At 38.7% G+C, this 22,558-nt stretch overlaps 1 protein-coding gene across 4 annotated transcripts in view; it reads right to left on the bottom strand.

Moving 5' to 3' along the window:
• PRDM6 (PR/SET domain 6) overlaps nucleotides 1-22,558 on the bottom strand; it is a 110,361-nt gene that overhangs the window by 5,101 nt on the left and 82,702 nt on the right. Inside the window, exons 6-8 of one of the 4 annotated variants that reach the window (XM_048504558.1) lie at nucleotides 21,473-21,815; nucleotides 16,243-16,281; nucleotides 9,631-9,807 (exon numbers count right to left, since the gene is read on the bottom strand). In XM_048504558.1, the coding sequence (XP_048360515.1) occupies nucleotides 9,631-9,807; nucleotides 16,243-16,281; nucleotides 21,473-21,815 (559 nt within the window). Of the gene's footprint in view, nucleotides 1-9,630; nucleotides 9,808-16,242; nucleotides 16,282-20,557; nucleotides 20,613-21,472; nucleotides 21,816-22,558 lie in introns of those variants that run through there. The other 3 variants (XM_048504559.1, XM_048504561.1, XM_048504560.1) reach the window with 3 other exon arrangements.

Below are 22,558 nucleotides of genomic sequence, written 5' to 3'. Positions count from 1 at the left end.
TAAACTGATACGTTCATTCGATTATTAGTTCGATGGATTTATTAGAACATTCGAGGGGGTGACATTAAGCCAAAAGGGGAGAGGCATTTTCGTTCGCGATCTATCCAGCCGCCCTGCGCCAAAAGCGAAAAAACTGCCTGATCCCACTTTTATTCGTCTACTCGCATACAAGGCAGTGAACAGAGGTTCTTCGGCATGGTCAAAGCAATTGTGATTTCCACCGCGCCTGCGGACAATTGTGGATTTAAAAAAGCAAATGTCGAGTAATGGACGGGCGTCCCCGCAAGGTTTTTGCAATATTTATGGAATTGCAAGGGACGACTGTCGCGTTAGATGTGTGGGCGTGTCTTCAGCTTCGCTTTTAAAAAAATTTGTTCGACTTCGGTGTGGACAGCAGACTAATCGGAGGAGCAGATCTGCCCCCTGCCCATCAACGGCACACGGACCAATCAGATTGGAGTGATTGGAGACCCGCCCTGACCACCAACGAGTAGCGCGCGGCCGTGGGGGAATGCAAGAATTCTGACGCCGCGCCAGGTTCGCGGTTTTCAAAAGGTCTTCCGAAGGAGCTGCTGCAGTGGGGACTGTGACTGCGCGCTCAAAAACGCCAGCGTTTTACGAAACCGGTAGGCCTGCGCATTATTTTAAAAGTGGGGAAGGGCCCATAGCATCCTTGAAAGAAGTATTTAACCCTTGGACAGAACAGTGTAACTCTTTCTACAATTGAATAAGCCAGGATGGAAAATGGCCAAACATTGAGGTAAGCCACATTTCTTCTTGTCAGCAGCCTCAGGCCACAACTACATTGCAACTACAATACATCAACCATAACTAAAGTGAACTCATTTTGAGGCTGTCCAATAGAAATAGAGGCATACAAGCTGGAATGACTGTGAGTGATTTTATCTGTGAAATGTCCTGCAAATCAATCACAGCAGAATTACATTCTGTGTAATGTGTGTAAGTATCAAGAAGAGGCTGACAAAGAAGACCCTTCGCCATTTAAGACAAACTGTGGTTGACAGCTTTGTGCAGATGCAATGGAGGTGAAGAAATAACATTGATTTGTTGCCAATATGACCACAAAGTAGGCAAGAAAGCATGCTCTGTCCTGTTGGTCATGCCTTCCTAATTTTTTTCTTCATTTCTACTGTTGGTATGCTTCCTTGGCCCTAGAACCTCAGCATATCAAGGAGCAGGATTTGCTTTACTGAGTGGAAGAAGGTGGTCAGGAGTGACAGTGAACTCTGAAGATTAACCAGAACTTTGAGAAGAGTCAAACAGACTCATCCATATGAGAATACACTCGTCCAAATGATTAATTCTTTACCATAGTGTGACTTCTTTATAACCACTTTGAACACTTGATGAGGCTATACATGTACATTTTGCACAGGTACTATTGATTTCAAGGGGGATTGTTTAACAGAAGATTTAAATAGACTGTGCTAGATAATTTTAATGTGATGTTCATAGAAATTATTTGGATTTAATTGATGCTGCATGATGCCTATGAGTGGCAAATATAATTGCTCCAAAGGCATATCTATGAACAGTAAATAGAACCTTCAGTCTTAAACATTTTACAGCAGAGGACTACTGAAGAATTACTGTATTTATTGAAAAGAAAGAGAACCCTGAATGCCAGCCAATCCTTGTCAGTGGACATAACTGTAACTTGTATGCAAATGTAAAATTATTCCCTCTTTTTGGGATGCTGTACCTGGAAAAATAACAACAGTCCTGCATTGTAGTAAACACTGTAGCTTTTAACCAAGAGATCCGAGGGTCCTTGATCAGCATATATAATACAAAATATTATAAAGTACCTATTAATTATTTTTAGGGAAATTATGGTTTGAGGAACATATGATTCAAATAGTCATTCATCTCACCTGCTGTTTCAGCCTAGGATGTCAACATGTTTAAGTTGTGTTTCTTTTATTGTCTCTCTTGGAATATTTTAGCAGGTTGCTCTGCTGTTAAAAACTGCACTGTGATGTTGACAAATGTAAAATGTCAGCTCTAATGTATCAGACCTATCAGCTCAATGAAAATAACTCAGAAGTATTGATCACCTAATGATTTTTGGTGTATTCATTAACGTCTATGTGCAGATCTTCCCCTCTCCAGAGCTCCTGAAATGCTGATGACACATTAGTGTATTGCTGATTGTTTATTAGAAAACTGATTAGTTACTGGATTAGTGTGTCAAAATATACTACCTTTCACTGTCTGACAAACTTGCAAATTATGATTTTTTTTTTAAATCATGGCAGCTCTGGAATCAATTCAAGTCTAGGATTAGTTAATGCAACCTGACTCACTGAGCTCTATTAATATTTGAAACTGCCATTACCTTACCTATAATCCTACATACCTGAATACATTCAACTTGTGCCTACTCTCATCTATTTGAAAACAAAGAAGTCTCTACCCCAGTGTATCATTCTTAGGTAGCAATAGGATGTAAATATATGTCACAATAATAACCTGTCAATCACTGTCTTACTAGACAGGTTATTATTGTGTCAGTTATACCATAGTACCACATAAAAGAGATGACCATATCATCTGGAATTTTGATAAGGGCCTTCCATGGTACACCTGATGTATGAAAATTTTTTTGAGAATTTTTCTATTAGCTTCCAGGCAGCATGCACAGGCTGCACTTTCTTGGGAGTTAACCCTATTGAGTAATACAGGACTTCTGAATTAGCATACTTCACTCTGCACCCATAATAAGACTTAAAGGCATGGCAGGCACACAGGAGCTTCCCCCAATGCTAGGATGGTACTACTAAGCTAAACCATAATTGCAGAGTAAAATCCACAACTTTATGAGTTATAATGGCATCTGGAGCTTGGTACAACATCTTTCTGTTCATGCTTGGTCAACTTGATGGGACAGCTGAAGTAGTTTTATAGACAATGGACAACCTCAGTTTTTATTTAAACTGTAGGAAAGGGCAAATGCTACATCTGACATTGATATTACTTTTGAGAAGACCTAGTACATCCGTTCATCTTCATTGGTATATAAATGGTTCATAGCTACATTTATTAATAAATGTTTAATTTCTTGAACAATTATATTTATCTCACACAAAACTCTGTCCTGTGTTTCTCTCTGCATTCTCGCTAGTATTAATATGGAAAGCAGGTCCTGGTTATTTCAATAGGCAATAATGCACATTGTACAAAGCCAAATCAGTGTAATTCATATACACGTGCCTGTCATCCTGTATGTCTTAAGATCTAATTTTATTAATAGAATTGTAATGAAGCTACACTAGATGTTCTGAAAATAACAACAGCAAAAAAGAACCAAATCCTTTAAAAATGTAGTAATGACTCTAAATTAGGAAAGTTGCCGCTTTATTGGAAACATGACAAAAACTGGATGTTAAGGGAGGAGTGTAAGTGGAGTCAACAAGGTTACACATAAGTAACACCTTAACATTAAAAGAAATCTATTTTCCATTTTGACCCGGAAGCCTCCACAATTAATTACTAAAATCTATTTACACAGCAACTACATAAAATCAATCTGATTGCTGGCACTGTTTTTTGGCTTTGCTTTCAATAGGTTATCTTAATGCAACATAATAGCTCAGTGTATGCCATTTGTTGACACTGCAGCATTGCATTCTATTTTTGGATTCGGACTGGATTTTGGGAATCAGGACTTTTCTTTTTGCTTGAATGCATGGCACCTATGCTTTCAAAATCATGCAACCCAAGTGATTATAAGCAGCTTGCTTATGAGAACCGCTCTCAAATTTTTGAGATGGATGCCTCTTACACCGAACATCAACTGCCAACTCAGAAAAATAGTTGAATGAGACCATGAAATAGGGGATTATAGCAGAATAGACACACTACTTCTATTCTTTCTGTGCTCCACCATAGCAGAAGAACAAGAGTCTTGCCTGTGCCATTGCTTGGGTTAACTTTACTTGGGAAACTGTTGCTAGCAATGGGTTAAGCAAACATTAATAAATCAAGATCCTGAATGCTTATTATCTTACCCATGCCAGTTAAGAAACTGAGACTGCATTCCTCCACACTGTTTCTGAGGTTGGGGGTCCACATTGATCAGACAACATAAGTGGCATTATGCTAAAGTTTAATTCTTGTATACTTGAAACAGTCTGACAAGAACTATCCATTGACAACACCCTTATGATCAGTAGACTTTTCTATTTCTTTTGCTATTAATTACAATTACAAAAATGAGATATTTCATAATTCTTACGATATAAAAAGAAACAAATTCCCTACCTAAACACGTTATAATGAAAAAACCCATATGATTTTCTTTTGTTTGTTTTCCTCTATTCTTTCGTTATTATGTTAAACATGGTGTGTTCCATTATTTCAAAATGGGGTTTCTATTATTCAGTATGTCTGAAATTTGTTAGCATGGATGTCCTAAGTAAGTTCCTATGTATTTTATCTAATTTGGATGGAAAACCAAATTTGGATGGGAAACCATTTTGAAAAGTCTGTATCTAAAGGGGGGGTGTCTTTCACTGTAACCAATGGTAAGTGATAACAAAATAGAATCATAACCACGAAGCAACAACAAAAGAAACAATAACAAAACAAAAGCATACAAAAGAACTTGAGGAAAATTCATTTTTTGGAGGTTGGAACTGAGTAAAACCTTCACATTAAGTTTTTAAAATTTTCTTTCTCTTGGCACAATACAAGCTGGGAGGTTAATTGCCACCAGCTTCATCCACCAAGCCTTTAGATGTACAAACAGTTGGCCTGGCAGACACAATGAGATAGTCCAATCACACACACGAACCCCTCCAGCAAGATCGGTGATCTCTTGCAGGGAACAGAAATTTGGAGAACCAAGATCCTAGAAAGACTTCATAAAAAAAATTCTGGAGACTTCAGGAAAAACCTTCTTTGACCTCACCTAACCTAGTCAGTTGGAGGCGAAACAGAGTTGATAAAATTCCTGGGAGTGAGGAAGAGAGTCACTTCTTTGCTAATTCCACTGAAGCAGACAGAACTCTGACCTGAGGTCTGTTAGCAGTAACCTTTGCTATGTGTTGGCCTGCACACTTGAGCAGTGACTTCAAGATAATGGGAACCCTTTAGAACAACCATAACCTCTAACCCTTATTATACTGTGATCCACTAGGTTATGTACAGAAGCAGGGACAGAGGAATTGCATTTTACCCTTTTTATTTGGATCCCTTGATCAATCTGGTTCTGTACTGAGATCATGCATGCATTCATTTTCTTTTTAATAAACACTTTATTTTAATGCTGGTAATTGTTCTTTGCACCACATCACATCTTCATCATTATGAGCAGACAATTTTAAAAAGGAACACCGGGGTGGGGGGTGGGGACAGTCAGTTGGTGAGTGGCTACTTTGTCAATGGCAACCAGATGTTTGATAGTGAGTGACATAGAGGTGAGATCTCAGACAAAGTTGGGAGCCCTGGTCCTCTCTGTGGGCAATTCCTAAGGTCAGGTTGTGGCAACAATTGAATTAAGAGGGAAAGAAAACCCCCTCCAGTATTGAGAAAGCCAAGTGGGAGGCACATGCCAGGTGGAGATCTCAGGTGCCCATTTCTACCCAGATACCTCAGAAAGTGCAGCAGAATAGGGTCTGTAGGATAATAGAGTAAGTTCTACTGCTCATGAACTCTTAAGACACATCAATGTAGCATAAGCCCTGGTTATGTCTATATCAGATTGCAGTGTACTATGCCTGGAGCTGCCCTTGAGATGGCTTCGAAACTTCAATTGGTGCATAAGCTGCAGCCAAGATACTGACTGGTCATACGGATGGTATCATTCAGTCTTGGCCTATCTATCACGGCTCTCAATCTGTTTCTGAGAGCTATACAAGTGCAGGTGTTGACCTTTAGAGCCCTATATTGCTTGAGACCAACATACCTCGAAGACTGCCTACTCCCTTATGAACCAACTCAACCACTATTGGCATCTTCAGAAGCCCCGGTTCCCCTCGCTCTGAGATTTGACAGGAGGCAACCTGGGTCATGGCACAAAAATTCTGGAAATTTCTCCCTGGGAAGATTTGTCTGCCCCTTTTGCTGCCATCTCCTGCCAGTGGGAGAAGACTTTTGTTTTGTTTGGCATTCCCTCAAGATCCCTCCTTCCTGTCAAATGCTTTAATTTTTTTATGTTGTTTCATATATTTCAGCCTTCCTTCTAATTATTCCAGTGATGTATTTTTATCTTACTGGTTTTTAATATGTGATTTTATTACATATATTTTAATTTGTTAACTGCCTTAGTAGCACTTACGAGGGCAGGAAAGCAGGGTATACATTTTGTAAAATAAGTAAATACAAAAATACATCATCAATATATCTGGATCTCAGTGTGGTCAAATCTGTGGATGCTTAAATCAAGATTAGAGTCATGAGCAGATTCTCAGCTATGAATCAGTTCTTAGTACAAATCTGAAAAATAGCCTAGGATTACAAAAAAAACCCTGAATTTAAAAACAACAACTACAAGTGTACTGCCAGCCTTTCAGGCATGGCTTCTGTCAGGAAAAGGTGCAAGGAAGGGCAGGACCCTTCCTAGGGCTGTTTTGGTTTTTGAGGGAGGACTCCTTGGGGCCAGGCCTGCCAGCAACCACTCGGGAATTTGATGTCACCCAGCTTGCATGACTTACCCAGGCGTGGCTCTTTGCTGCTGTTCAACAGCAGCCACCCTATGAAATACAGTTTGTGTAGCAAACTTAGTCAGGGAACGAACTGAAAGTTAATTAAGTATTTAATTAGCTAATAATTTAATAATTATTGTACTCTGTTGTCATGGATATGTATTTTCCCCCTTTTTTTCCTGGTCTTTGGCCGTATTAAACTATTAAACTGGGTAAACAGTTTGTGTAGAGTTTCAGACTAGGATCTTGAAGACCAAGGTTTGAACCCCAACTCTGCCATGGAAGCCTGCTGGGTCAATCACACCTTGGACCTGTCACACAGCCTAACCTACCTTACAGGGTTGGTGTGAGAATAAAATGGATGAGAAGAGAATGGTGTATGCTGCTTTAGATCCCCATTGTGAAGAAAGCAAATAAGTAGATATATACTGTTGAAGATGGGGGGGGGGGGCAGATAAATTGTTAATTTGTGGGTGGGAAGTAGAAAATGAAGCAAGGAAAGGGGATAATATGGCATCTGCCAGGGGGAAGAAAAGAGGAAATAGTGTGGGGAGGAAGGGGAAGGAAAAAAGGAGATGCTCCTTGACTTTTCCCATTCGCCCCTCCCCCCCAAAATAACAGAAGAATTGGATATTCATTTTACTTATGCAATTGCTAGGATTTTGAAAATTAGTGATCTTCCATAGTCATGGAAAGTGGTGTCAAGTCACAGCCATAGGATTCTCAAGGTGAGATATATTCAGAGGTAGTTTGCTGTTGCCTACTTCTCCATGGCCATCTTGACTTCTTTAGTGAGCTCCCATCTAAGTACTAACCAGGGCTCACCTGCTTTGCTTCTGAAATTTGACACTGGGCTAGCCTGGGCCATCCAGGTTAGGGCATCTTTCATAGTAATCTGAAAGGGATCTTTCATGGGCAGCCTAATTTATCTGTTCCTTGTATGCCACTAAGCATTAAGAAATGCATTAAAGATTTGTTCCTCAGATATTTTGTGCAATAACTAAGCATGTGACTACTTGTATTTCTGACTGGAATTCAGCACTGCCAGTTATGACAGTACATGAGAGGAATATGTAAAATGTAATCATCCTGCAGGACAGAAATGTTTTAATAAATAAAAAAGAAATATGGCTAGGTTGAACTGGGTAAACCACAAAGAACCACAAAGGATTGCGAAGAGCTCCAAGCGGACCTTGATAAATTAGGTGATTGGGCTAAGAAATGGCAAATGCAGTTCAATGTAGCAAAATGCAAAGTGATCCACATAGGGGCAAAAAATCCAAACTTCACATACACACTACAAGGGTCAGTGCTATCAGTCACAGACCAGGAAAGGGATTTGGGCATCTTAGTTGATAGTTCCATGGGAATGTCAACTCAATGCATGGCAGCTGTGAAAAAGGCAAACTCTATGCTGGGGATGATTAGGAAAGGAATTGATAATAAAACTGCAAAGATTGTCATGCCCTTATATAAAGCCGTGGTGCGACCGCACTTGGAGTACTGTGTTCAGTTCTGGTCGCCACATCTCAAAAAGGATATTAAAGAGATAGAAAAAGTGCAGATAAGGAACAACGAAGGGGATGATTGAAGGATTGGAAGCACCTTCCTTATGAGGAGAGGCTGCCAGCGCTTTGGACTCTTTAGTTTTGGAGAGGAGAAGCGTCTGAGGGGGGATATGATTGAGATGATCTATAAAAATTATGCATGGGGTAGAAAATGTTGACAGAGAGAAATTCTTCTCTCACAATACTAGAACCAGGGGGCATTCATTGTGAAAAGAATGCTGGGGGAAGAATTGGGACTAATAAAAGGAAACACTTCTTCACCTGTAACAACGATGTGATTAGGGTGTTTGGAATATGCTGCCACAGGAGGTGGTGATGGCCACTAACCTGGATAGCTTTAAAAAGGGCTTGGACAGATTTATGGAGGAGAAGTCGATCTATGGCTACCAATCTTGATCCTCCTTGATCTCAGATTGCAAATGCCTTAGCAGACCAGGTGCTCAGGAGCAGCAGCAGCAGAAGGCCATTGCTTTCACATCCTGCATGTGAGCTCCCAAAGTGGTGGGCCACTGCGAGTAGCAGAGTGCTGGACTAGATGGACTCTGGTCTGATCCAGCTGGCTAGTTCTTATGTTCTTATGTTCTTATGAACTGTCAGTGTTCGAACGTTGGACATATTCCAAGCTCAGTGACATCTTTCTCTTGGTTCTGTTCACAGACCTGCAATCACTTCTCCACTTTTAGCTGATCCCTGGGCCAGATCCTGCCATGAGTCAGAGAAGGAACAGGTTGAGCCAGAGACATCTTGACTTGAATTATACTCTAACATACTGCATGGTCTTATAACTGTTGCTTTTTAAAATAATGCTAAATTGCATAACAATTTTAGCCATTTAGGGTGTTCTCAAAATATTGTCTTTTTATATAATGCATGCAAGCAAAACTACTCTCTTGGCAACTCCAAATTTTGGCATTCAACAGGATGTAATTTTCTCACTTGCTGTTACATGGATTGATCTGACTTTTTATTTTCCCAATATATTTATATGAATTTATTGAACAGGTTTTGTTACTGAAAGTTACTTTTGTAAAACAAGTGGCCTCTTTATGATTAGTTTACAAGTGTTTGTCATATGCCCTTCGGGGGTGGGCGGTTAATAAATTTAATGTATAAATAAATAAATATGTCTATATCAGCATCATATGATCCTAGTGTCTTTCTGATTTTAAGGTCATTTTTAGTGATTTGGTATAATCCTTGAAACGCTGATCCTGAATAAATGCCATTGAAAATGAATATGGCTTGTTCAGGAGCAGTACTTGTAGGATTGCAGGGTCTACCCTATCTGGCATTCAGACCTTGAATTCCCAAAGGACCCATCCTAAGGCTGGAATTAACTGACTTGTCCTGTTGTCTAAGTCCCTTCCTGCTCGTCTGATCCTTTGGTTACTTACTTAAAGGGCTTCTCCCCTGTGTGTGTCCGGATATGATTGTTGAGGGTAGTAGCACCAGCAAAGGCACGACCGCAATAGCCACACTTGAAAGGTCTGTCACTGGAATGGGTGACTACGTGGTTCCGTAGCTCTGAAGGTTGGGAGAAGGATTGGGAGCAGTGTCCACACTGATAGGGCCTGCAGAAAATAGAAACACCCAATGTGATCACTACTTTCTTAATTGAAGCATGTGAAAAATGTTTTGGGTGGTGAAGCCTAAATTCTGAAATGCTAATTTCCAAAAGGGAATATAAGAATGGGCTTCCCTTCTGTTGCTCCAGTCTTTAAAAAAACTGAGAAAATATAAGTTATAAAAATGCTAATGTAATGTACTAGAATTAACAAAATTGTCAACTTGCATTCTTCTGACAATATGAAATGCTGTGACTTTATATGCTTAGAAGAATCCATGTTGGTACCCCCCCCCCCCCTCCACGGACAGTTTCATACATCATTCTGTTTCACTCAGAGACAAGCAGATTCCCAAAGATTACCAAAGAAGATTCCCAATAAAGGCCTGCAAGAATGGCATGGAGTCTAATTCTCCCCCTGTTCTTTCTCACCAGGAATAGTATCCCTGTTCTTTCTCACCAGCAATAGTATCCATCTGGATATGGAATAAATGCCCTATTATAATAATATCATATAATATTATTTACATACTGAAAATCATTGCTGCTTTGGGAATCCAGAGTCATATTAACAGCATCATGAAATTCTATTATTCATTCATTTAATAATATCCATACAGAGGCTTTGGGCATGCGCTTAACATATCAGAAGCTGACCTTGTTTACTGTATCTGTAGTGGACTTCTGCTTGTACTCCTATTTCAGTGTGTTAAAGAAAGGATGGGACAAGCACATTTTGGATGTGGCTTTGCATAAATAGTGTCAAGCACCAGGCACACAAAAGACACTCCAGCTTTGAATGTTCAGTTGATGCCCCAGGTCCAAATTTGCAACATGACTCAGGAGACTTTTCCTTTTTTAACATAACAGATAAAGTCTCGTCCACAGCTACTTGTAACAAAACATCGTGACAATATACACAGTGAGCCCAGTGAGGATTCTGTGGGTTTCTTACCTTCCCAAGTTCACAAGAACATATCAAATGTGTTATATGATCTCTGGACTACAATCCAGTGGTGATGTGAATTAGTGTACTGACTAACATCAGGGCCGAGGCTAGCCAATATCATCAATAGTCTTGTTTGAAAAGACTCTATGTCGTGTAAAAATAGATCAGGATGGGTACAGTTTTACCGCAATCAGACTGTTGAAAGTTAGACACAAGAGAAGGCAACCTATGGGTATTCTGACCAGATAATTCTAATTCACGTATTAATTAATACTAATTTATGCAGGTGTCCTGATCAGAAATGACACAATATAGCCTTTTTTGAAGCATGCTATCACCCTATATTGCTCCTTCAGTTCTCATGGAAATGTAGTGTAGCCACAATATTAGTCTTCAGCCAAAACGAAACTAAATGGCATTGTAATGCTCCAAGTTAATCTGCATAAATGAAACTCTTGGCATATCACAGTCCACATAAAATATGTTATTTGCTTTGAAAGGGATTTGTTTGCAAAGGAAGACAGATTTTAAAACCAGCTATTTTGTTTCCTTTCCATTAGTGAGACTATTTCCATTCAAATATGCTGCTTTTCCTCCTAATTTCCATACAGTTTCATTCTAAAATAAAAACACATGAGGAGCAATCCTAAGGTAAATGGATACTAAATTTCAGCAAAAGTGATAGAATCTTCCCACAGAAGAATAGGTAACAAAACCAATGTTATATTTACTTATTTATATTTTCCTCTTTATTCATTAATATTTTGCTAAGGATTATTGAATGCAGAGGACAAATTCTATATCTACCCTTCTTCCTCCTTCCAGACCATTATGTCTCCTTTGCTACTGACATTCTGTGATTGCCTCTCAGTCTCAAAACTAAAACAAGAAACACTGATGCAAAGGACACTGTAGAAGGGATACAGAACAGTCATTAATTCCAGAAAAATAATTAATTCCAATGCAGAAAAATTCCAATTCCAAAAAAATAATTAATTCCAATGCAGAACCCTTCTTTAGGAGAATATCATATGCTGAATGTAACTATCTATAAAAAGAAGAAGGCTGAACAAGGATTTCTGCCCAGAATTCAAAGTATTCTATTTTGACTTACTTCACATTCAGATAGGGGGAATTGTGATGATAAGATGGACGAGAGAACAATGGGCTGTGTGGATTCCAATTGCAGAGAAAAATGGGGTATAAATAAAGCAAATAAAGATTGTGCAGATTTATTTCATGTAGTCTCCCCAGAGTCCCAGTGAGAAGGCTGATTATTAATATTGTAAACAAATAAATACATATAAATGATGTGAAATGAGATGATGCAATGCAGAGGTGATAGGATGGTTGATATCTCTTCAGTCCACTGGGTGATACTAGTGCTGAATGCTCTCCCACATTTTTTTTTAAAAACTGTAATTTAAAACTAGCACAAAAAACTTCAGCTCTCATCTTGCCATGCAGCAGGTTTTCATTTGCAGGGAGCCTATATTACTGGAAAGCACTTTTTTAAAAGTCTGAAGTAGGTACTGTGCTTTTTTCCATCCCCCCATTCTGCTACCTCATTCTGTGGTGCATGCAGACTCAGCATCAGCCAGTCACTGTGCTGACTCCAGGGCATGGGAAAGAGGAAAGGCTACAGAGTTATCTGCCGGCTCACATCCCTGTTGCCCTTCTTTCTGCCATTCTCCACAACAGATGCTGGCCTGAGCTGAAATGTGACTGCAGTTGTGCATCTCTATTTGAGATTTACAGATGGTCACAGAGCACTCTCATAGAGTGATATAGCAGCACTTTGCCAGTATTTCCATATCATAGGCTAAACACTTGGTAAATATTCTGATGTGTTAGTGCACATTCCCGATCTTTCCATAGTTCATATAATGAAATACTTTTTCTGTTTACACCACTCTTAAGAAATTTAAGGATTCATCCTTAGGCATGTCCACAGTTTCTGTGCCAGGCAGCAGATGAAGGAAGAACTTCTGTTTGTACTTTTGCAGGCAGCACACAGTTTAAGAATGTGTTTCTCCAAGCCACAGCTATACGGAAGGAGACAATTGTGACCGAGCATGTACAGCAATTCAATTAAGTATAAAATAAAGTGTGTCCCTCATTCATCAACTGAACTACTTAATTGTGACTACTTGCATCACTGATCACCAATACTATTATTTTACAGTGCTTCAGAGCACTGATTGTAAGAATTTTTTAGCTTGATTAATAGCTTAGATTTGGTCAATAGTTCAATACGATATTATTATAATTACTTACATTATAAAATATTTCTGAGTGTCATTTACAGGTTTCAAAGAAAAAAAGAGTTCTTAGAATAGATACCAGTTCACCATAGATCATGAAGGGTTTAGATTTGTTGATGGACTGATGAGTTTGTCTAAAATGTCATTTGTGTTATGACAATAATCGGTCCCAAGGATAAATGGAATAACAGCTTAAAATATTATATTTTCTCATGCTTGCTGGAAAAAGCCAAACAGTCTGTTGGGTATATGAGTGCATGTGATGACTGAGGAAAGAGACAGATTTCCTACACCTTGATACAAAGCCTGCCATTAAGTTATTACAGTTGCTTTTTTCTACTAGTTCCAAAAACAACAGCTTCTCTAGGAAGAATCAGGGCCTTTCTTAGATTTCCTCCAAGATTCTAAAATGATTTACTGAAAGCTGATTTCCTCTCACCTCGTTTTCAGGAAGAAATGTAAAATGAAATATTCAGGCTTTCAAGCTAAGCAAAGAAACTTATTAGTTTTTATTGAGCTGGGTTTTCTTAATATTGGGATATTAAGTCTTCATTAGAATATTCAATAGGTTTATTGCTGATTGAATCAGTAGGAATCTAGGTGGGGTTTAAGTCTTTATATATACAACAACAAAGTGGGAGTATTTTCCTGAAACATCCCAAAACATACAAAAAATGCTGCTCTTGTGGAATGAAAGATGCCCAAGAATAGCTGGAGGCTGGGAAATCGGAATATAGCAGCCCTAAAATATACAACAATAGTTTTTTAAAAAAGCACATGTGGAGCAAGTTTCCTACTGTTGAACTGACTGGAACAACCTCAGCTCATGCGGAACTCCAAGGTCACAACCATACAATACAAGCCCATATAAAATCATGGATTTCATACTAATAATTACTCCTACTTACCGTCATTATCAAAAAGACTGCATACTGGGAAATCTTTTATGAAGCTAGCTTTTAAATTCCAACTCTGATAAAACAAAGTTGGATGAGAATTGAGTATTTCTCTGTTCCTAAATTCTAATGCTCCAGAACAATCCACTAAGATGTGGTATAATCATGAGTAATTGATTTTCTGAGAGTGAGTGGGATCATTAGCATTTATTAGCCTCTGGTTATCTATTTTTAACTGCTACCACAATAAACAAATAAGTCTCTAAATAAAAGCAATTAATCTCTTAATTTTTTAAAAGGCAAGTCAACATGATTGATTTTACATTCTGTGAAACTGCATCATTCTTTGACTCTAAATAGCTACCTCACTGAAACATGTGCAACCAGCTATGGAACAAGTACAAAAAAAAGGCCACATGTCTGGCAAATGCACCGTTTTCCAGGTTATCATCCTTCCATAGATGAAGTGTTTCCAAAATGCCTTTCTACAATAGTGTTGTGCTGAAATAATATTTTTTCCAACATTCGAAGCACAGGATGTTGATAAAAATGTGCATGAATGTTTGCTAGCAGTTATATTTCAGCTTGCCTGGGTTGTGATAATACTGGTAATGAGAACACATTTACACCTTTCTTATCCATTCCAACAGGGCAGATAAAAGCAATTTAGCTTGAAATTAGAATAGCAATTATAAAAGTAATTTAGCTAAACCCTTTTTGATTCTGGATCTAAGTTTATATAAGAATAAAGACTTGTGGTCCCTAGCTATTCTCAGTCAGAGTTACAGCCTTCTCAGCTCTGTCCCTGGCCCTGGTCTGTAGATTCATTGCTGTTCCATAAGACTCAGGCCCTTTCCGCCTGGGCCAATTACCTTGGAATAATGACGGTGAAAAACCAATTTTGGGAGAAAAACTTTGCACGGTTCCTGCCCCTAACACGGGTCTGACCCATGTTATCCCCCCCAAAATGGATTTTACATGAATCGCTCTGCCCCGGCACATTTCAAAAAGTCCAGGTTGCAGCCACTTGCAAGCAAACGGTTCAGGTAGGGGGTACTCACCATGGCTGTGCGTTCTGCTAAGAGGTCCCTGTATCTGTGTGGCCACGCACTTGCACAGAGCCATCCAGCAAGGCAGCATGGCTGTGGAGGCCCAGTGATGCATGGCCACGCATCGGCAGGAGGTGAGTGGGCAGCAAAACCCGCACCTTCATGTGAAGGCGCAATGGCAGCCCGCATTGCCTCCTTGGGCTCCAGTCGCTGCCTGCACAGAGGCATGTGAATGGGGCAAGAGGGAGAGCAGGTTCCTTTATCCCACCTGCAACCCACTTTCCCTGTGCTGTTCAGAAAGGGCTTGATGTGTCCCACAAAGTCTGTGGCTGGGGACTGTCTCCCCCCTCCCACTCCCATCCTTCCCCTTCTCTTTGTTCTCTCCCTTTCTCTGAACCATTTTTGAAGTTTTGCTATTGCTAATAGATTTCCAGCTTTTAGAATACTGTGATGTGGTTTTAAATTATGAAGTATATCCATACTTCTTTTTAAAAAATGATAATGATTTTTATGATATAAACCCCTCTGAGTCTGACTTGTCTGGGAAGGGCAGATTATAAATCAAATAATAAACAAATAAATAAAAATCAATAAATCTGCAAGCATTGAGAAAAGATTCTGCCAATTACTGCTGTATTCAGCTTACTGTTTAATTGGTTACTATTCCATAGCTGTGCTATAAAGAGACTAATATTGATACTAATATTTTCATGTTAGATATTTTTGTAATATTTTATTTAAATAATTTCAAAGGAGTTGGGAAGATCAAATATTTATGTAGAATGAAGGTGGAAAAAAAATCACAAAGTTTACACATTCTATAAGAGATCGCCAAGTACTAGAGAATCTCATTATTAAAAAATATTAACCCTATTGCTGAAATGTAATGGAAGGACCCAAAGCATATTTCTGTATAGGAAGAGAAAGACTCCATGATAACAGAAAGACTAAGGACTGTTTAGCATTCAATATCTACTTATTCTTGCATGCGTATTGTGTTGTCCATCATCCCATCAACATCTTATGCATATGATTACTAACAAAATTAAAATATGTTGCAAATGTAAAAAACTGCATATGAAACTAGTTAGGACAAGACCTAGATAACCCAAGAACATGTACAGTCTATCAAACACCATTGCATATGGCACATGACAGAAAAAGAAAAAAAAGATGTAAATCAATTGTTCATTTTAAAAACTAGTTTTGAGTTCAAAATAAATTATGAAATAGGTTTTTTTGTTAAAAAAAAATGATTCACTATGATTGACGGCTTCAGCTTACCCCTTTCTGGAGCCCCCCAAATGGGATTGTTGGGAATTTCTGCAGCAGAAAAACAGAAGAGAAAAGGGATTTCTGACTCCTGGTTCAAGGAATAGTGGGTCAATTTGTCAATGGCTGGGCAAAAAACAAACAAACAAAAAAGCCCCTAGGAATATCTTTGCCAATTCTGGATGTGTTTTAAATTGCAACTGCTTCCAGGATAAACACCAAATTATTTAACAAACAAAAAAATGCATTTTAGGGTAAGAGGAAATGTAACTGAAATGGCCAAAACTGTTTCAAAAATTCTAATTAATTTCGGATTTGAAACAAATGTTTATACAAACCTGGATTTATTCAGTTTTTGCCCTGTAGATATCTATCTAACATTAGTTCAGATATGTGGGTTTTCTATGTATTGTCCATGGGCTAACAAAAATATCTATGGAGCTGCCCACTCTAAAAAATACAGTTCTTTGATTTTTAAATTGTAAAACAAAAACTAAAAGCACAATCCACCAAACTCTATTATTGTGCAACTTCCACTTAATCCAGCAGTGTACAGGAACCATTCAGAATAGCAGTTGTTTGCATCTCTGTATAACAAATTCTATCTATGTCCATATAGAATTCTACCTTTTTTTCATAGTAAGTCATATTAATTACTTATTACTATGACTGACTTTGGCAAAAGGTAGAAGTCTATATGGACATAGATATATGTAGAGGTAACAGGAAAACTAAGGACTGACTAGCATTCCATATCTATTTATGCTTGCATGATTGTTGTCCATGATCCCATCAACATCTTATACATATGATTATTAATAAAATTAAAATATGTTACAAATGTTAAAAAACTGCATAAGAAACAACACATGGACCACAAGGTAATGAAAATTCTAAACAAAATAAATGGTGGTTAGCAGGAATGGGAACAGAAAATCCAAAACTCATCAGTACATACAGACATATGTCAAAAAAGGTAAACCATTCCTTACAACTGGCATCAGTGCTCTTTTGATTGTATGTAGCCAACCCCCAGTGGCACTATTCTACAAATACACTCATGTTCTAGGACTGAGGTTCTATATATCTGCAGAATAATATTTAAGATTAGATGGCATGAATTGGGCATTTGCATGTGTGATACAGTGATGAGCCTAAATGCCTTTATTGAGACATAAGTCAGTCACAGTTTTCTATGTTCAGGTTTAGTTTTCTGCAGTATTTATTAGACAATGCAACTAAGTCACCCATCCAGTCTGAAATCATCCAAGGATTTGTATTAGAAGAAAAAGAATTGGTTTTTATACCCCATTTTGCTTTCTCTTCCTCTCCCCAGAATAGATACCTTGTGAGATAGGTGGGGCTGAGAGAGTTCAGTGAGAACTGTGACTAGCCCAAGGTCACCCAGCAGGCTTTAAGTGGAGGAGTGGGAAAACAAACCTGGTCCTCCAGATTACTTTCATATAGCCATTGGATGCCCTTGTATGTTTGCAGTTCACCTATCACTAAAGTAGCAGCTATTAGGTTGGTGACCTGGCCTTACTGGATTTGGGTTCACCCGTTTAACTGGTACCACCAATATAGGCTTACTGTCTGGCTCAAATAGAAATTTGTGACAGTATTTCAGTATTTTGTGACAGTATTTCAGTATTTTGTGACAGTATTTCAATACATTGCCAAAGAGATATGGGTACCTTTTTTTTTGCTGTTTCCTTGACCAAGTCACATGAAGTCCTTATTACACTCTTCAACACTAGTCATAATAATGGTCAGTCTTCCATACGTTTGACCAAAAGGCTTCTAGAGCCACTGTGGGTTGATAACACTGTCATCCGGTATTATGTTGTACCATCCTGCACCATTTTACATGCCTCAACCAATATCTTGTGATACCCAGCACACAAAGGAACCTGCCAGAATCCACTAAATTCTGTATGCAACTTTATGAGTTCAGAACCCCAAATTCAGTGCATTAGCAACCTTCCTAGAAAGTCTTGTACATAATATATTTCACATCAAAGCCACATAGATCCCAATAGAAATTCAGACAAGGTGCTTAAACTGATGTGCTATAAAGACATCCAATTGAAAAATAGCTGCAATATAGATGGAGCACAGTTATGAAATCAATTAGATTTAAGCATGCATTAGTGGATATCTATGAAATATCAAATGGAAGGAAGCATGCCTAGGAGACTTTTGGCTCTGAAGCATGATGGGAGAATAGCATGCTTCCTTCTAAAAGAAAGGCAGCTTTAAGTCCTCCAGCCCCACTTTTTTATCCGAAATCAGCGATTACTAAAGGGGTGTCCATGGACTCCATGGTGTCTTCTGATACCCTTTCTGATGGCCACCAAGTGTTTTTAGGGAGTGGTTGGGGCCAGGTAGGGCTTTTGCCCAGACTTCTAACTGGAGATTTGATTGGCTGTGCCAATTTTTTAAATAGTGCTTTGACAGCAGCTACCACCACTTCACAAGGATCTACACTGTGTTACTAAAGTTAAGCTGTGGCAATCATTTTTATGGCTGGATCCACCTCCTGCGGCAGCCATTTTGTTACAGCCATTTTGTTGCTGTGCTCAGTAAGCTGTGTCAAAATTCCAAATGTGCCCCCAGCCTCAAAAAGATTGGAACCCCCTGCCCTAAATCCGGTGTTACGATCACTCGGATGTAATACTCTCACAATATTGGTTTGTTGAAACAATAATCCAACATCAGTATACATTTTACCTCCCAGCAGAAAAGAGGTTATCAGTTAAACTGGAAGGAGATTGGTGAAGCGTTCTTCTATCAATTAAAGTTTCACTGTGACAGTTCTAATGCGATGCCAAACTGTGGATGGGACGTACATAATCTGAGTCTTTTTCCACTGACATAAACCATTTCATCTCTTAGCATAAAGATTATAGTACACAAGTAATACTTGAAAAATACAAAGCTTTCAATGTGCTATTATCTGGAGTTTTCAATTAGCTACTGACAGTTCCATTTTCTGCTAATAGTTTACAGTTTTGCTTTTTCACATGACCTATTACTCTATTCATTACTATTTCTAGCTGTTGCGAGAACTCTGAACTTTCATTTGAAATTTCAATACAGGGCAGGTTCCATGTGATGATGAGCTTAGGGCAGAAACTGCTCAGGGTCCCCCTCCTCCCATCCCCCCTACTTATACTTCTCTTCCTGTCCTCGCACATGTACTCCACTATCCTCCTGTGCATACTTCCTTGCCTGCTCATGATCCCCCCCCCCCCAGCCATCTGCATGATCTTTCTTCCATGACACTGAGAAGAGTGTGGATTTGGGAGTGCCACTGCCAAGACCACCACCAACTGTACACTCTGGCAGTGGTGGGAATCCCAGGTAGCTAGGAGCACAGGAGGTGGAGCCTTAGAGTGCTTGCAAGAAAGTGGGTGAGGGAAGGGAGTGCAGTTAGATAGCAGAGGAGATATGTGGATGGGGGTTCCTGGGCTCTGACCCCTGGAAGATGCCCCAACTCAAGGTATGCTGATGCTGGCCATGCTTTAGACTTTATACAAAGCTTCAGCTAGTGCTTGAATAATGACATTCGCTGGAGGGGTAGGGTGAAGTAAACTGAATAGTTATGTGTACACAAAATCTTCAAAGAACATGATAGGAAGACAACGTGTTGGATTATGCCAGTGTGTTGATCATTCAGCCCAGTATCAAGCACTGAGTCAGATTTCTTTGTTCTTCCATTTTCATTTATTGGTGTCCTATTGCCTAGCTTGTTTCAGCACTAGTAGGACTCCTGTGGCGAAGATCCCACACAACAGCTTGGATTTCTAGTTATAAACAATATGACAGTAGTAGTGAACCTTTGGCACTCCAGATGTTATGGACTACAATTTTCATCAGCCCCTGCCAGCATGGCCAATTGGCCATGCTGGCAGGGGTTGGTGGAAATTGTAGTCCATAACATCTGGAGTGCCAAAGGTTCGCCACCACGGCAATATGAGGCCACAATCACTATTTATATTGAAATGTTATGGTAAAATTTGGTTAACTTTTGGCTGGGCTTCATGAATACTACGTTTTGACATTATAATTGAAGAATCACTGCTTCTGTATAACCCTCTTTATTTAAGCTGATCACATACAGAGCCCTTCATGGAATAATCACTGAAATGAATTGAGGATGCACTATGCTGAAAGTGGATTACCACTTTTGCCATGATTGCAGAGCCCTGTGAAAAAAGAGCCCTGAGCTCAATGAGAAATAAAACGTATTGGTGGAACTCACTGATTTCTCTCCAATCCATTTTCACTAGTGAGGTTGTGCAGCAGTAAGGCTTGGTGGATTGTGCCCAGAATGATTATTCCAGGAAAGTCAGTTGTTTTATTAATGCATATTTTTGCTGCTATAGGAAAGACAAAAACAGAAGCAGTCTTCTTATCGAATTAATCTAATTTTCGTCTATTGTGCTGCCAGCGATCAAGATTGTCAAATAAACCAGATTTGATTAATAAATAACAGTTCCATTATTTCTGCTGGGGCACTGGTCAGAGTACCTGAAATTTTAATTCACTTGTTCAGCTAAATTTCATCCTCAGTTCATGGCCATAAAATTCTGTATTGACGAACTTTCAAACCAACTTTGACTCTGAGGTATCTAGTCAACATTTTTCTTCTGTGTGGATATTAGTTTATTGAATAAGTGGCATCTGTTTTCCTCCACATCACTGGTGGAGTAGGTATTTCTTTTTGACAGCTTTGCACGATTTATGGCTTTGCATGCTCTGAAGAAAAATAGTACTAAGCAAAAAATTCCAATTCATTACCTCTTACTACTTAATTAAGTTCACACACATTGCACACTATAGGTGAACCCTGAAATGACTATGATAGCTGCTGAGCAGCAAGTTGTATTATCTTTCTAAGACAGAGTGACTTTTAATTATCTTGACCCCTTTTTTTCCATCTGTGATATCCATACATTCTCCTTCTATTTTGTTCCCTCCCTAAAAGATGCACCAAACCAAGATTATATTCTAAGCCATTTCTCTTATCTGTGCATATAGGTACCCAATGGGTTTTTTTATAAATAATAAAGCCAAGCTATAGACACTATTTGTGTTTTATAAAACAGCAGATAAATTACACTGTGCTGGCTCTTCCATATAATGGTCTAGTGGTAAAAAGGATTACAACCTGATAAAAGCTGACAGCAACAGAACTGACTGTTGGTAGATAGAGAAATAAAGAATGCCCATATGTTACCTGTCAGGATTCTGTGTACACACATGCATCTGCAGGAGGATCCGCTGGGTGAAAGTCTTAAAGCATTGCCCACATTTCCAAAGATGCCAGTCACTAAACTCAGAATTTAATTGGCTTGTAGATGTTGGACTTGCAAGGACTCGCTGGTTTTTCACACTGATCTGGTTAAATCCTGATTCGATAGACCCTGATTTATCCAGAAGAGAGAAATTTCTACTACACGGAGTCTGTGGAAACACTATGGATCGCTGGGGAGTGACAGACGGTAGTTTACTACTTTTGTTAAATGGCTGTAGGGTATCTTGTCTTGACATGGCTTCCATCACCGTTGAAGGTACATTCACTAGAAAAAGGGAAAACATTTTTTTCATTTTATAATATAGCAATCAGATATATGAAAATGAATGATTTGGGTTAATAATCACTGTCTATATTAAGACAATATTAATGATACAGATTAAAGGCACTAGCAGCTAGGAAAGTGTCCTAAACTACCGAAATATATTAGCTAGTTCACTATATGATACAAGATCTCAAACTACAATATCCATAATTACAAATCTGAGGAAAACAGGTACAGATTTTAATCACCCAACTGAGGAACAGTAATTGTATACAAATATTTCAGCCTATGAAATGTAATAATCTTCTTCCTAACTAGATTTTAGACTGTCAGTGCTATCCTCAACAGAGTTATACCCTTCTAAGCCATTGTAATTAATGAATTTAAATAAGTGTAAGGCTATTTAGAATTGCACTAATTACAGCTGTGATATAAGCAGTTCAGTCTCCATCCCACAGACTCTGTAATTGATTTGCGAAGGGAGAAGGAAGGTAATTTATATTTTGTAGCTTGTAGGAGTTGAAAGTCCAGAGATAGGGCATGTTCTGGATTCTCAAGTGTCACTTACTCATGCTCTATGAAACAGTCCTTACTAAAGGCTGTGAGTCTAAGCACTATTACCATAAAGTAAATTTCACTGACATCAATGATGCCTATTTCCATATAAATGTGTTTAGGTTTCGTGGCATAAGGTTAGCTATCGTTTATATGCTTAAATCCCAAGGAATGTGTGTTGACTCACA

The sequence above is a fragment of the Sphaerodactylus townsendi genome, linkage group LG07, assembly GCF_021028975.2.
Source record: "Sphaerodactylus townsendi isolate TG3544 linkage group LG07, MPM_Stown_v2.3, whole genome shotgun sequence".
Classification (NCBI taxonomy): Eukaryota; Metazoa; Chordata; class Lepidosauria; order Squamata; family Sphaerodactylidae; genus Sphaerodactylus; species Sphaerodactylus townsendi.
Note: the sequence above shows the minus strand (reverse complement) of the source record. Positions and strands in the feature narration are given on the sequence as shown.